Source organism: Thunnus thynnus, chromosome 9, assembly GCF_963924715.1.
Source record: "Thunnus thynnus chromosome 9, fThuThy2.1, whole genome shotgun sequence".
Classification (NCBI taxonomy): domain Eukaryota; kingdom Metazoa; phylum Chordata; class Actinopteri; order Scombriformes; family Scombridae; genus Thunnus; species Thunnus thynnus.
In genome coordinates, this window is record NC_089525.1 from 16,691,963 (window position 1) to 16,708,444 (window position 16,482).

General features: G+C 43.2%; 1 protein-coding gene across 16 annotated transcripts in view; it reads left to right on the forward strand.

Moving 5' to 3' along the window:
- The window catches only part of LOC137189403 (protocadherin alpha-C2-like), a 135,177-nt gene that overhangs the window by 111,765 nt on the left and 6,930 nt on the right, over positions 1-16,482 (forward strand). For 15 of the 16 annotated variants that reach the window (XM_067599215.1, XM_067599204.1, XM_067599205.1 and 12 more), the window contains exons 2-3: positions 7,965-8,029; positions 11,045-11,130. In XM_067599215.1, the coding sequence (XP_067455316.1) occupies positions 7,965-8,029; positions 11,045-11,130 (151 nt within the window). Of the gene's footprint in view, positions 1-1,087; positions 4,232-7,964; positions 8,030-11,044; positions 11,131-16,482 lie in introns of those variants that run through there. The other variant, XM_067599200.1, reaches the window with a different exon arrangement.

Genomic DNA, 16,482 nt, shown 5'->3' on the forward strand with positions numbered 1-16,482 from the left:
TTCCCGCTGACGTTGCAGATATCAAATTGAATTGAGTGTCAAAAGATCTTCCATTAGTCTCTGTCATGTGGACTGCATTAGGGGTAAGGTCCCATCCAATTAACATGAATCCAGTTTAAATTATAATTTAATTGAGGTACATGGGTGCTGAGACTAGAGCACTTGGACCACTTGCTATATTAGACATGCGATGTCAGAATGTCTTGGACTCTTAAAAATATGTCTTGTCACCAGAAACTAAGAAGGTCTGATTTTCCTGTGATGACATCTATGAAGTCAGCTGTTTAAAATGCATAATTGCCCATTTGATGTGGTAGCAATATGATGTTGTGGCTGATTATGTGTACAATTATTAATTAAGGCTATAAAGGCGATAACAAATGAAAGCAAAACCCTTTCAACCTGTCACTCTTTGTAAGTGCTGCCTGTCAGGAGATGAGGTCAAAAGTGTATATTTGGCATGATGTGGTAAAGGGCCACATCTGGAGCATCTTGTCACTAAAGGCTGCTATAGTGTCGTCACCAGTGAACAACCTCATGACAGCATGGGCTTTGTGTGTAACTTATGAGGGACTGACCCTGTGGCAGGAAGGGCTCTGCAGCACCCAGCGTCCAATAGCGGTTTTAAGTGCATCGTCAGCTGTCACTGTGGGGCAAAGTGGTATCATGAAGGAACAGAAAATGTTTTTGTGCTGCCATAAATCCCCAGTGTCTCTGCAGTTAACTCACGAACAGACACAAGGTGAAACAGCCAGATTCCGCTGTTGGTCTAATGGCTCATTTCAGTTCACCTGTCACCTCCTCTTATCCCTATGGCTTTTGTCTTCATATAAAATAGGCTATACGCTGAAAATTACTGAGTTGTTGCGCTAAAAATCAATTCGATTGTGCTTTTCATCTGTACAGTTTGTTTATTTAACCGTTTTCTCTTATTTTCTAAACATAGTCTGTATGTCAGAAATCTGCTTTGGCTAGAGGGCTCCTCAGTAATTGTGGGTTTGCATCAGTGAAGAAGTCTAATCGCCAGGCTGGTTCATAAATCAGTTTCCCGGCGCACAATGAAAAGGGCGGTGGCACTGACAAAAAGATGGAAAACGGTTGTGTCGAATTAATTTCCCCAGATGACGCTGCCTGCTCCATGTACGACGCACAAAATTTGAAGATAGACATATTGATAAAACTGAAAAATCTTTCGTCTTTGGGGGGTTTATTTTTATTAGATGGTGCTCGATCATTTTATCTAAGGTGCTGAAATGCAGCCAGCATCGTTTCAGCGAGTGGCTCCCCCTCCCCCTTTGCCCACAGACACCATCACCACATCGCAGGGAGAGAGAGAGAGAGAGAGGGAGAGGGAGGGAGGGGGAGAGAGACCAATAGGCAGCATCAGTGAAAGGACTCACCCTCGCTAGGAGGATAGAGAAATTTAAAAACATCACCCAGCCAAACAAAGGAAAACATGGATGCACAGGGAAAAATCCACTTTAACCAGGCACCAGAGAGGATGCGGTGGTCGTCCTGCACATAGTCGGAGTTATGCACGGACTATTCCCTCGTTTTTAATGAGGCGGGTGGGGACGCACAGCAAGCTAAAAAGGCGGAAAGATTTCTCCAACCCGTCTCCATATCCTGCGTGCCTGCGATGGCTGTGACGGCGCGATGCTGTTACAGTGTAAAGGAGAATGTGCCTTTTTCTTTATATTTGGTTATGTTCGTACTCGGTGGCCTTACAAACGCACAAATTCGGTACTCCATTCCGGAGGAGTTGGAGAACGGGGCATTGGTCGGTGACATTGTCCGGGATTTGGGTCTGGACCTGAGGAAACTTTCCACCCGACGCGTCAGAATCACACCTGACAGCGGACGGAGATATTTCACCATAAATCACAAAACCGGGAAGCTGGTGGTGAGTGACCGCATTGACCGAGAGACATTTTGTGAATTCAGTGGCACCTGTTCACGCAACCTGGAGGTGGTATTAGAGAATCCGCTGGAGATGCACAACGTGGAGGTGGAGATTTTGGACGTGAACGATAACTCACCGCAGTTCCCTCGAGATGAGTATCAACTTGAGGTGTCGGAATCCGCACACACCGGGTCGCGGTTCCATATCGAGGGAGCTCAGGATGCGGATGACGGCTCCAACTCCGTGAAGCAGTACCGCCTCAGTCTAAACGACCACCTCACTCTGGACTCAATTAAGCCCTTTTTCAATAATAAGCACATCGAGCTCATTCTCAAAAAGCCCTTTGACCGCGAGCAGGTGCCCTCTCATCAGCTAATCCTGACAGCTATGGATGGAGGCACCCCACAGCGAACTGGGACAGCCAAAATCAATGTTCGTATCCTTGATGCAAATGACAATGTGCCTGCGTTTGACAGCTCCGTGTACAAAGTAAAACTGTCTGAAAACTCACCAAAGGGCGCACTTGTGATCAAGTTAAATGCTACAGATCCTGATGAGGGTTCAAATGGGGAAGTTTTTTACTCCTTCAGCAGTTACACGCCAGAAAGAGTCAGACAGATGTTTTCCATGGATACAGACACTGGGGAAATCAGGGTGAAAAACAATATAGACTATGAGGAGACAAACTCATATGAAATGTACATACAGGCAATGGACAAGGGGCCAGCTCCTGTGGCAGTGCACTGTAAAGTAGTAGTAGAAGTTTTAGATGTGAATGACAACATTCCTGACATTGTACTGTCTTCACTCTCCAGCCCTGTACGTGAAGACGCCCGGGCTGACACGGTTGTAGCATTGATCAGTGTGAATGACCGTGACTCTGGACCAAACAAACAAGTAACCCTGGAGATCATGCCTAATTTGCCTTTCAAGATCAAGTCCTTCCGTAACCACTATACCATCGTCACATCCGCTTTCCTGGACCGGGAAACCATCTCATCCTACAACGTCACGGTCAACGCCATCGATGGAGGCACTCCACCGCTGTCATCTCAAATGACCTTTAAAGTCGACGTTGCAGATGTTAATGATAACCCACCTCGCTTTGAACAGACATCATATACTGTTTACATTACAGAGAACAATGCTCCCGGTGCACCTCTGTGTGTTGTGAAGGCCACAGACGCTGATGCTGCAGAAAATGCACGCATCACCTATACTGTCCTCAATGATAACAATCATGGTATCCCAGTAGCGAGCTACGTCAGCATCAAACCTAATACAGGTGAAGCTTATGCTCTGCGAGCCTTCGACTTTGAGAAGCTGAGAGAGTTTCACTTTCAGGTTAAAGCCCAGGACAACGGCGTACCTCCCCTCAGCCGCGTGGCCACAGTCTATGTTTACATCATGGATCAGAATGACCATATGCCCAGGATCGTCTACCCACCTGCCAATGGGAGCCGCACCACAGAGACTCTGATGAAAAACGCCGAAGCAGGAGTGTTGGTAACCAGGGTGATGGCATGGGATGGTGATGCAGGACAGAACGCTTGGCTGCTCTATGCCCTGGAGCAGACCAATGCAGACCTTGACCTGTTCAAGGTTCATGAGCACACAGGTGAGATCCGCACCACAAGGCGTGTCATTGAGGACAACTCCACCTCCTTCGCTCTGACGGTGCTGGTGCGTGATAATGGCCTACCACCACTCTCCTCCACTACCACTATCCATGTACACGTTATGGAGCTGCCGCCAAAGTTGGCCCCTGACCCCAAGCGCATCATCAGGCCCAACAGCCCCCTAATGTTTTCCAATGTCACCCTCTACCTCATCATTGCCCTGAGTGCCACTACCTTTGTGTTCTTGGTCACCGTCTTTGTGCTGGCCATTGTACGTTGCCATGCCTACTGCACCCAGCCTGGTTCCTGCTCCCCATGCTGCGTATCCAAGAAGAGTGCGCAAGAGGGGGGTAACGCAGCAGGTGGTGGTGGGGGTGGAGCAAGAGCTGCAGGTGGAGGTGGAGGTGGAGGTGGAGGTGGAGCCGGAGGTGGAGGCGCAGGTGGGGGGCAACCAAACAATAATGTGGCCATGCGTCGTGACCTCAAAGTGGAACCGCATTATATTGAAGTGCGGGGTAATGGGTCTTTGACCAAAACATACTGTTATAAAACATGCCTGACTGCGACGTCAGGAAGTGACACTTTTATGTTCTACAACACGGGACGGCCCCACAGTGGCACCTGGGGCTCAGGCTACGTCACCAGCCACAGCGGACAGAGCCAGATATTTGTTCGGCGTCTCAGTATGCCAGACGCAACTGCCATTCAGGTGTGTGTCTGGTGTGATGTGTGTATTCGTTATTTAAGATTGTCCCACAGCAGTAAACTACCCAATAAACACAAGCCATAAATGGAAAACTGACTTGAGAGTTATGGTTTAGGTTTTGCTCTGGGGTGAGTTCTTGCAGTAGGGTTGCAGTTGACATTTACAGCTCTAGAGCTGTATACAAGTCTCAGCTGTTCCTCTGGCGTGTAATTTCAAAAATAAATTATCCTGCTTGCTTTTTAGATAGATTGTTTTTCGAGTGGTAAGTTGTATATGAACATTTATTAGGCATTTCAATCATTTGTACCCAAGACATCTTTGTAACAAAAACTGAAAAAAAGGTTCTTATTTGTGTGCCACTCCAATGATTTGCTTAGTCCTTTGAGGTATCTCATACACATTTAAATGATTTGGGTCTATCAGTATAAAGAGATGCCACCATTTTGTTGATGTATATAGTTCCATTATTACCTTTACTGTTTTTTTCATTACGTGACATTTATCCTCAGGTTCTGCATCTTGATATTAGATAGAAAGCTGGCATACTCAAGTGTGGGTAGCTTCTCTGGGTTGTGTGTTTATTTGAGTGGGTGGATGGGTTGGATGTGGTAGATAGTGCCTTTGTATGTCTGTCCTCGGCTTGCTAAAGACCAGTTGTTTAGTTGTTTATTTCTTTCCTCCACAGTTGTGCATAGAGCTGTACTCAAAATATTTTTTTAAAAAGCATCCCTCTCTGTCTGTCTCTGTCTCACTCCCCATTACTTATTCTCGCTTCACCAAGACAAACTAGTAGCTTGTTCACCTATGACCTCACACAGCCAGTGTTGTTTGTCTGCTGTGGGTTGTGTGCCACAATATTAAAGTCCAGTGGGTCCAGAGGGCATACAGTGGTTATCTCTACATAGAGGGAGAGTCTGGGAAATAGTGCAGCCTTTGCCAACTTCAAGGGCCACCAGTCCCACTGCACCAAAATATCCTCTTCTGGTCACGTACCTCTCTGGTACGGAACAGTAAGCCAGAGTTTGTGAATCGGTGAAGAAGGCAGGAATGAGGCAGAGACTCTCATTCCTGCCGTCTGAGTTTCATGTAGATTGGAGCTTTATTTCATGGTTGCAAAGTATTTTTTTTCCCCACGGTATTATTTCTCTATATAAAAGGTTGATGACAGTATGCAGAGTTGTTTGCATCATCCCTGGTTGTAGCTAAATAAACAGTATTATTAGGATAAAACAAACATTGTTTGTTTTCAACACATTCATGTTTGCCCCAGAGCCTCTGTGGTTCTGTCTGTACAGTGCAGAAAAGGGTAAGGGAGAAAATAAGTGATAAAAAGAGGAATAAAAAAAATGTTTAAGGTAATTGTTCTGTTATCAATCGACGTGTGCCTCATTAAATGCCAGTCATGTTTGTTCTTGCTATGTAATTAACTGGCAGCGATGGGTTTCTCAGTACAGCGTGTGGATTGGCTGGCTCTGTGCAGATGAGGCGGGGGATGAAAGGTGATTGGACACAGTGTTGATGGCGGAGGTGTGAGCTCTGTATCCATGCTAGAAAGTGTTCAGTCTGAGGGAGAGGGAAGAATGGAGGAAAAGGCAAGAAAAGGGTTGAGCAGCCAAACAAACAGCTTTCTTTTTACCTGATTTACGATGAACTGCTGGGCAAGGAAATTAGTGCACTAAAAACCTACAGGATTTTTATTTTCTATCTCCCCTTAATTTGATTTCTCCTTTTCAAATGATGAAACAAAATGCACTGATTTGTCTTCCTCATGAGTCTGATTTTTCTTTCTTTGTTTTATTTGTTTTTATCTACATTTACTGTGAAGACAGGTAATATTTTAGTTTTGCATGTGTGTCTTCTGTTGGGTGTATCTCAGACCGCGGACATGTTTAGGTTCCAGGTGCTCGTATCTAGTATGTGCTAGCATGTGTGTGTTTTAATTTACCCCCATAAACACCATACGGCCAAGCAGACCAGTCTCCCTTCGGCCACTGCCATGCCGCAACAGGGGAAACGTTTAGTAAAGCTCTTTAGTCCTATTTGTGAACAATCTGGCTGTATTTTTAATGTTTTTGTCTCATTCTCTTCCTTTTCATTGTGTAAAAGACAAAATTAGACAGAGGGATTTTGTTAACTTTGTGTTTAACACCATACTAACATCTTTTTCCTTTCAGTATCAATCTAAACTATCGATCCAGCCACTGATTGCTTTTTGATAGGTGATTGTCTTCAAATAATTGCACCTACTTCCAGTATGGATAAGTGTCAGAGATGCTGCTGCACTCCGTGTCCCTGTAGATAACCTGCTCTGCTTGAATGACTCCTGGAGGAATACCAGGCTTCTCTCATTAAGACCAAATATTGGATTTCAAGGGTGATGAATGTCCACTGCAGACTTCATAGAGGTCAATGCAGCTTCAGCAGCAAGTGAACATCTGTCATATTTGAGAGGAAATGGGATTGCAAATGGGTCTCTTATGAACTGCATGGCCAAGCAGGGAGAATTTTGTGTTCTCAGTCAGATTGGTTTAGCTCTATCAGTGGTTTAGGTTGAAATTAGAGAAAATTCAATCTCATATATGATCTCTATATGGTCAGGTTAACAGCCCATTATGCTGCACAATCTACACAATCTCCTCTTACCACATTTGGTCAAGTTTTATGATGTTGTATCTTAATGTAGTAATAGGAACTTACAAGAAGCAAATACACTGATGTCTTATATTAGGATGTCACTATTGAATTGCATTAATGGCAGACAGAGGTTGTAGTGATGTGGTATTTCTTTGTGTCCCCCTGTTTTAATGTGTCTTGAGTCTTGATGATGAGTGGTGGGGATTGAATTGATATCTTTACCCCCCTCCCTCTTCCTTCCTCCACCTGTGACCTTCACAGGAGTGAAATGATAGAGGGCGATGGGTGGAGGGTAAAATGTAGACGGGGCTCTGCACAGTTTCCATGGTGAGATTTGTCAGACTGACTCAGGCGGACTGTGTGCCAGTGAAACTCAAGGTTTTGATCAGTGTAAAGAGGATGTAACAGGGAGAAAGAACTCAGCAGCACAAGAAAGGGAGTGATGAATATATAGAGGCAGAATAGAGGAAAAATACAGAAGATAGTGGAGGTTGTTCAGAAACCACTGCCATTATCTAGCATTGCTGAAAAACATTGCAATATTTCAGTACTATTGTAATGGCTTTTGTGATGTCATATTTTGAAAGTAATAAAGAGTAGTACAGCATATAGAGAAAGGGAGGGACATACAACAATGTTAGAGTCCTGCAACATTTCCATGGTAGTGGACTGTACCACAGCCAGTCTAGTCAGAGTAGACTAACCCTGGACAAGAAGCTTCAGGGCCTTTGTGTCACAGCACCAGGGTCACTTGGCCACTGGAGTGAAATCTTTCAAAGTCATTTTTAAAGGACATGGACAGAGGGGAGGAGGGGGAGGAGAGGAGGGTGTAGGGTGGGAGGAGATGAGTGCACCTACAAGCTTCAATTCATCACTCACTTCCCTCCAAAGGCAGAAGCAAGCTGTCACTGCTATGATTGTGTGTGTGTGTGTGTGTGTGTGTGTGTGTGTGTGTGTGTGTGTGTGTGTGTATGTGTGTGTGCGTGCATGTGCATGTGTGCGGGATGCACATGCACTAACAGTTGGCGCCATGACTTATTAATGAGACAGTATTGGGTTTCACCTGTACTTAAGACTCTATTCCTCTCACTCTCTCTTGCAGCCCAAGGCGCCAAATGCAGACTGGAGATATTCAGCCTCCCTGAGAGCAGGAGGTGTAATGCAGAGGTAAGAACCCCCATTTTGTTTCTGTCACTTTGCAAGTATCTCATCATACCATACTCATACATTGAAATCATGATTTGTTAAAGACCAAAAGAAATGTTCAGTATTTTTTCCACCTAATAATGTATGAAAATTTGAACAACAAAAAAAAAAAACAAATTCTGCACCATTTAGTAGCTGACTGATCTTAAGCTGCCCTCCTTGGTTAAGCCTGATTGCTACCTAAGACAACTTACTACTAACAATATGGTGGTCTGTAATATATCCTCTAATAGTCTACAGAAAGGGCTTCAATAAACCATTGAGGCATATATTAAGATCATATATACATAAAATGGCATGTGACTGCAAAACAGTAAGGCAAAGTCATGCTTCTGTCATCATTAATGGAGAGGAGTGATGGATGTGCAGAGGAGGCCACAGATATTAATTTCATACCAAAAAGTTAATTTCTGTTATAACATGGTTGTTTACAGCACAAGGTGCACATATTCATTCAGTGACAATATAATTTGTGGCTTCGTCAAAGCAAGTTGGGTACAAAGTAGTATCTTGTTTTAAAAGATTATGACCCATGTTATCTAACATATCTGGCAACAGTTTTTATGTTGCTTTTCAAGTTGGGTCACCTTGATGCATATATTTTTTGATTTTGATTAGTTAACCTTTGGGTGATAATTTTACCCCTTTGAGAAGATGTAGAAATCATTTGCTGCCAGCTGTTGCTCAGCTGTGACTGCAGCACTGAGGGGGAAACGGGCTCTGACTCAAAATCAGTAATTTTCAAAACAGAATAATGATCATCTTGCCATTTACATTTCACATTTCCCAATGTACATTATATCTATTAATTATACAGTTACAATAAATTGTGAGGAAACCCCAAATGATCAAAATTAGATTACAAACATCACATTTTAATAAGAGGAAATGATTACTCTGATATGGATCATAGAAAACAATGGAATGTGAAATATGAGAGAGGAGAGACAATGCAGAGAAATGCATTTGGAAATGGCTCTCTTAATATTGCCACAGACAGATGGAGTACTGACAGGACGGAAAGGTAAGCAGGGGGTCAGTGATGGATGAAGGGCAGGTAGTCAGGTGGAAAGATGGCCTATCACGGACAGGGGGATTGCAGCATGACCACACCAATGATCACATTACCCATAAGACACTGGGCATGCACCTGCTGTGGGATCAGATGGACCAGACCAAATTAGGGGACATGCTAATGAGATGTCATCATAATTACAAAAAAGCTTCCATATAAACAGCATTTGTCTGTTGCTACGCAGAGACATATCTCCTGAGGCTTGTGTGTGTGTGTGTGTGTGTGTGTGTGTGTGTGTGTGTGTGTGTGTGTGTGTGTGTGTTGAGCAGCATGTGTTACTTTATTTGCACTGATCCAATTGTAAAAGTAATGAAAGACCAAAGGATCGGCTTATCATTTAAACTTGGTGCTGCTGTCCAGTCTGCAAATAATGTCTCAGTGCATATGCAACCAGAGTCATGTAATGCTGTGTAGAAGCACTTCCATTACAGTATCAGTGTAGATACACATATGTATTTATTCATGTGTGTGCACTTTAATGGCAGATTACGAACAGTGAACCAACTGAGTGTCATTAATGTTACACAGATCTCATAATTACAGCAGGGATTAATGCGAGTTAATGTGCATGTGCGAACCAGTCGAATATATTAAATCTTTCTTGTGACTCGCTACCTCTGATGTATTTTAGGTTGACTCTCCCCCATGTACCAAGCCCCACTAATGTTCATCTATTTATACTCCACTACGTAATCAGAGCTTGTATAAGAGGTTTTGGATACCACACCCAAACACCATGTAATGACACTGACCTATTTAATTCCATTTCATTTTACAACCTTTCCTGAGATTTATGAGGTCGTGTTTGGGTTCATTTTGTCATCATTGTAGTTATGATTTGAAACAAATAAAGTTAGCCAAATGAAAAAATATTAACGCTGCAAACAGAAAGTAGAAAATGAGAAAGATCATTAGCATTAGCTGAAAAGTGTATTATCAATCCAGTTATTGCCATTAATATTTGATCAGTGTATCTTGATGACGCTGGTGCTTAACAGCACTTAAAATGGCTTCCAGCACCAAATCACTCGTGCTCTCTTCACACAACCACTGCGCATACTGTAAGCACAGGGATCTGGTCTGATACAACTTATAACTGTGTTTATCCTTTATTAACCACAGACTTGTACATGTATTTACAAAATTCTATTCCTATACTCCTCAAAACCTTTCATAAAGATTGAAAGCCTCCTGCTTTCAAGAAATAAAAAACACACAGAATAAGAGGAAGAAAGTCCAGATCACAGGGACCTCAGTGAAGGTTTAAACTTAAACCTTGTTTCATACTTGAGGACAGTTGGGAGAAGAGTGGACAGGTGTATTAAAGCAAAACAGCAGCAGGTAGAGAAAATATAATCATATCTTGTTAAAGATAAAGCAGAGTCAGTGAGAGAGAACTGTTTTTCATAGCAGCATTTCTGTTTGCTGTTGTTCAGCACTGCAGAGAGTGTGGTGTTTTTCAGGGGAGAGGAGAGAAGAGGAGGGGAGGGTGCTAAAATCCCACAGAGTGGGTGTGAAAATGTAACGGCCATCTGTAATCCATAATCCAGAGAATGCTAGTGAAATGAAATGTAGGGTGAATACTTAAATCCTAATCTGAAGGTTCCATTTCTGAGATTGCGTTTGCTGCAATCCCAACCCCTCCCCACATGCCCCAGGGTTTGAATTGGTAATATGGGAAATATGCAGAGAAGAGAGAATTGAAAATGTGGGATCTTATATTTTAGACACATGAAACAATCATCACATAGAGTCTCCCTAAGTAGTAAATTATGTGTATGGATACCTTGTGTTGTGCAGTTTAACACAGCATACTATATACTGTATGTGAGTTACAGTACATTATACTTTCTACTTTTCCAGTGTGTGAATATATGAATGTGTGGTTTTTTGTGTTCCAGCTCAGTGCACATGGAGGAGTCCTCGGTAATGCAGGGAGCCCAGGGGGTCCTGGTTCAGAACTGGCCTACCGCATCCAGTGCCGCTGGTAAGAATCAGTCAGCCCATCTTCACCCAATCAAAACCAACTTAAACAGTGGCATAGACACAGAAAAAAGAGACCACTCACAATTATGTGTAATGGATCTGTGTGTCCCAAGATGCAAACATTCCATGACACAGACAGAGCAAAATCTGACTATTAGTGAATACCAATGACTGTACAGTCCTCAAGAGCTTATCAAACCGCAAAAGAGTAATAAAATGAGGCAAACAGATATCAACTACAAGATCGCCCTGACCCACTCCTTCCACTTCCCACTACTGCAGGGAGAGGAAATGACATGTGCTACGTAGGCGTAGATGGATATCTCTGCTCTCTGTCGCAGGAAGAGACAATACAGAGAAAAGGAGGGAGGGAGAGGGCCAGTAGTTGATTGGATTATCAGCAAGATGTTTACAGAGGCATAAGCCACCAAACCACTGAGGACAAAGATTAGAGAACACATTAGAGAAGAATAATAAAACATAATTACATTCACTCTCCTTTAATGTGGATCTCTCTCGTTCTCTAGCTCTTTTATAAACTCACAAAGACCAACATTAGGGGTGGGTGATGTGGGCTTCAAATATTAATTTTCAATATGTAAATATATTTGTTTTTCATTAATTTTATTTAATGTACAGACATTCAAGGTTATGTATACCTGCATTATTACAGCCATTAAGCGGCTAAATGCTAACCGTTCCATAAGGGTAATTTTCAATATTGCTCACATGTAAGAAACAATCTTTTGAAGTACTTCAACCATCACGCATTACAATTGCAAGATAGTCTGTGAAATTGAAAATTTGAGGCAAAAAGTGTAATTCAAATAGAATGGTAATTATTGGCAGTGCCTTTGCTGTGAAGCTGCTCCAGGCAAGTGACGCACATGGGAGCTTAAGTTAGCTCACTGCTAGATAAACACTAAGTCTAAATTTAACATTTCACATATTTTGCTGCATTTTGTTGTCAGAGCTGCAGAAGGATTGCAAGGGTACAGGCATATAGTATATAGTTTCCACCTTGCTTAGAAAGATTGGTGCCCTATCCTTATTATGTTACCTTATTAAGCTACTGATGACACAACAGAGGGTCACAGTCAATGGCAAGAAATCATGTTATTTTCGTTTTTTTTGTTTTCCCAACTGGCCTTCATCAGGATGGAACAGACCTCACCACAGCTCAAAGAAAGAATGGCAATGGTGCTGTTAGTTTAGTGCTAGTTTAAGAAGAGAAACATTGGACAAATGACAGCATACTCAATGCCAGATGACATTTTAATGCATTGTAAGTGAATGTCATTGCATATGATGACATATCCACTGCCCTTAACTGAGATTTATGACCAAAGATGCACTGCATACACCGTATCAGCGCCCTCTGTGCATCGAAGAGAATTCATTTGTCATCTCTTTACTTTTCCTCCCATTCTGTTTATAAAAGTGAAATTGAGAGAAAAAAAGTGACCAAGCAGAGTAAAATGAAGGAAGAAACAGGTGAGAGAACAAGACAGAAGTATGCACAAAGAGAGGATTGGAGTGAGGACGACAGTGCAATTAATTTTCGATAAAGATGTGATTTATTGTAATTAAGAATGTAGAGGTGGCCTGGACTGGTGTCTTTTATAGACAGGAGGCGGTGGGCTGGGCAGGCAGACAAACTACCCACACACTGTCTCTTCCTATCCACACACATACGCACACACAGCCTCCTCCGCTCTGCCATCGATTTCCTGCCTTGGCTGAGGACTTACAGCCTGGAGGCACTTCAAAACATGAGAGATAGAGAGGCAAATAGATAGATAGAGAGACAAGGAGAAGGAGAGAGAAAGAGCAGAACAGGCAGTACTGGCGTCATCAGGATGGGTCAGTGGCAACAAGATCAGCTGGTGAGGATTTAAGGTGGTTTAATTAAGCCATGGCAGCTCTGTACACACTAACCCTGATTTGCCTTAGGGTTAACTGTCCCTTCTTTATCTCATTGTTAGCCAGGTTAAGAATGGAAATATTAGCTGGAGGTTGTATCAGCTTCAGGTCAAACTGGGTTGGAGTTGGATTAAAGATAATCATCGGTTGAGAATGTCAGAGAATATGAAGAGCATTTATTTCTAGAGCTTCCTTGCTGGAGGACAGTATTGAGGAAGATTTATGTTCTGACTTTCAGAATGATTATCATGTCGCAGAAATGAGAGAAATGGAGATATTGATTCAATGTGGCCTGTCACATCCCTATGAGTCATAGGCAGTGCTATTTATAGCTAAATTGTGTTGTTTGTTAGGCAGACTGTGGTCCTTAGGTGGGGAGCAGGAGTGTAGGGGAGTTTGGTCTGTTTAGAGAATTGTTTCAGTCTGGGTGCTGTAACTACAAGCTACTGTTCTGCCTCACAGTCTATTTTTTGCTCTGATGTGAGACCCAGAGGTGCAGCCGACAACGCCCCTGTTTCCTCCCTTCTGATTTAGAGCATGTGGATTTGTGTGTTGGTATTAATTTGTTGGTATTAATTTGTTTGTGTAGTTGCATACATGTGCTTGCGCTTTGTATTTTGTGTTTTCGTGTGTACGTGTGTGTTTGTATGTGTGTGAGTGTTTGGCTGTGTTTCTAAGTGTGTTTTGGCTGCCTGCTCTGTGTGCTGCTCCTGCTGTGACAGATGGAGCGCAACCCACGCCCAGATTAACAGACCCACATTAATGAAATCAGGGTTCTACTTGCTGTCTAACTCTCTCCCTATCTGTTCCTCGCTCCCTTATCGTCTTATCCCTCTGTTTCACAGCTCTGTCTGTAAACCAAGGGCACATAGGGATTCAGAGAGAACTGTGCAGAATTGTAACCATCCCCTAGAGAGATGGGCAGAGAGAGACAGCAGGGAGGAGGGAGTTGGGTGGGTTGCAAAGCGAGGGACTGAAAAAGAACAAGAGACCACGCAATAAAGGATAAGGTGGATTGGAAGGTAGAGCAGCGACAGACATGGACTGTTTGGGAGGGAGTGACGATGAGTAAATCAGAGTGATTGACTGAAGCAAAGTCTGCAAAGGAAAGAGAGGAAGCTGTATGAGGCTGCTGTTGCTAGGGGAGAGTGGTTAGACCAGACAAAGAGAGTGAGAGAGAGAGAGAGCTTGCAGCATTATTCTCTATCAGCACAAGCACTGTCACCATGACTCCTACCAATGTCCTACTGCTTCACTGGAGGATGTAGTTTCCAAGGCAACCATTCATGGCGCCTAATATTGGCAGGAGAGAGAGGAAGGGAGGGGGCTGTTTTATAGAGGGGAGTGCAAACATATGGTGTGGGACAAAAGGTACTGAAAGAGGGGGGCAGAGGGGGAATAGAAAAAGCTGACTGTGGCATCAGGTGAAGGACAAGACAAAAGGAGGTGTTGACAAAAATGCACGTACATGAGCAAAATCTAAAACCAAACCAGAGATAACGGTAGAGTCAAAGAAGGGAGGGATGTGTTTGGAAAGTGAGAGTTGGAGGTAAGAGGTGTAAAGGGAAGAAGAGAGCAGAGGAGTGAGTAACAGAAGGAGAGTGACCTACATTCACTGGGGTGGTGGTGGTATACTGCAGAGGTGGATGCAGGTTTACTGTTTTCTGTATCAGCCCTGATCGCACTCACATTGAATCATACACACAGAGAAAGATAGATTTGATTAGAGGGAATAGTAATCCTCTGCAGCAACCACCTGTCAAGGCACAAATGCAGGTGGAGGGTGGAGGCAACAGGAAAAGTGAGGGAGAGAAAGTGATGTTTCAAAGCCTAAGGCCTTGGATATGAGAACTGTTATTGAGCAGTTGGGCCCAAGACCTGATCCATATACGTCTACTAAATCATTGTCAGTCACATCAGGAAGGGCAGGTGAGAGTTTCAGGTGAAGTAAATTTTGAGAGATTTTGTCTGAGAGAGGTGGGTAAGGAAAAGATAAAGACAGACAGTTGATTAAATTTAAGGGTGCATGTCATACTTTATGGCTGCAGTCTCACAGGTAAAGTGTATTTGATGCAAAATGTTTTTTGGCAGAATCAGAAAGGCAAGGTAGAACGCTCTAGAAGCTGTCAGGGACTTCTCACTGTATCCGAATCCCTGCGTCCCATCTGTTTCCTATTCTCGACTTCAGTGCTTTGCTTTCCTTTATTGTCACTGTTTTTTGTTCCCATCCTGTGCTCTGCAATTCTTTAAATATCTTGCCAGCTCTCTCTCTCTCTCTCTCTCTCTCTCTCTCTCTCTCTCTCTCTCTCTCTCTCTCTCTCTCTCTCTCTCTCTCTCTCTCTCTCTCTCTCTCTCTGTCTCTGTCTCTGTCTCTGTCTCTCTCTCTCTGGAGAATGAAGACATTTTTGCTTTTCTTTTTATTCATTTTTATGTCATAGCACCTACACATACTAACATATACACTCAAACTCCCCCCCCCCACACACACGCACACACACCTACATTGAGTGCTATTTTTATTGTGTTAAGTCCTGTCACTTGGGATAACTTGTGTCCACCATCTGCCACATGATCCAGCAGGTAACAGACTGCAAGGTGCTCAACCTGGCGTGAAACCCAAACAGATGCGCACACATGCACACACACACATTGTACACTCAAACATGCACAGACCTGCTGTTAAGAGCCTATAATCAGTTATCGTTGTTGTGTTCTTACCCATGACAGTTTTATTTATGTATTTCACTTACTTCTAGCAGATTGGGAAATCTATGGTAATTTATGCAGACACACAAATGTATTCTTCTAGCGCTACCCAGGCAAGGAAGTGAAAACACATACACATGGTTAAGAATTAGGTTTTGAATAGACTGCGATATCACATTTTGTTTTTATCAAAATGTACACACATACATTGCACAGTGGACAGACACACAGGTGCTATCTTGGAAAAGGGTGTGGTCCCTCTGAGAGTGTGCTGTCATAATAATCACAGATTATTTTTTTTACCACTGCAGTGTAAAAGAAAAGAGTTTCTCCTTCAGTATCTTTTAATCCATTTTTCCCCCCTCCTCCCACTCCTCCTTTTGGTGGTGAGCATTGTGTTTCATATCTGCATCCTTGCACTTCCTGGCCCCTCTTCCTCCTCCTCCTCCTCTTCTTCCTCAGCTCGTTATGTAACGCTGCACTGCGCTTCTGCCCAACTCGCCGATGGTAGGGCGAGACAGGGGGATGAATAAAGTAGACGTGGCAAAATGGAGCTTGGGTGATTTAAGTGGCTGTGAAAACCTTGGGCGGCACAGGGGAGCCGAGGGACACGCAGAGATGCCGGACTGAAGTCTCAAGAGATCAAACTTAGGGGTATAGATAGAGCAAGAATGACAGTCTGTAATGTTATTGATTACAGTGGCTTGTGTCAATCTAGTATTTC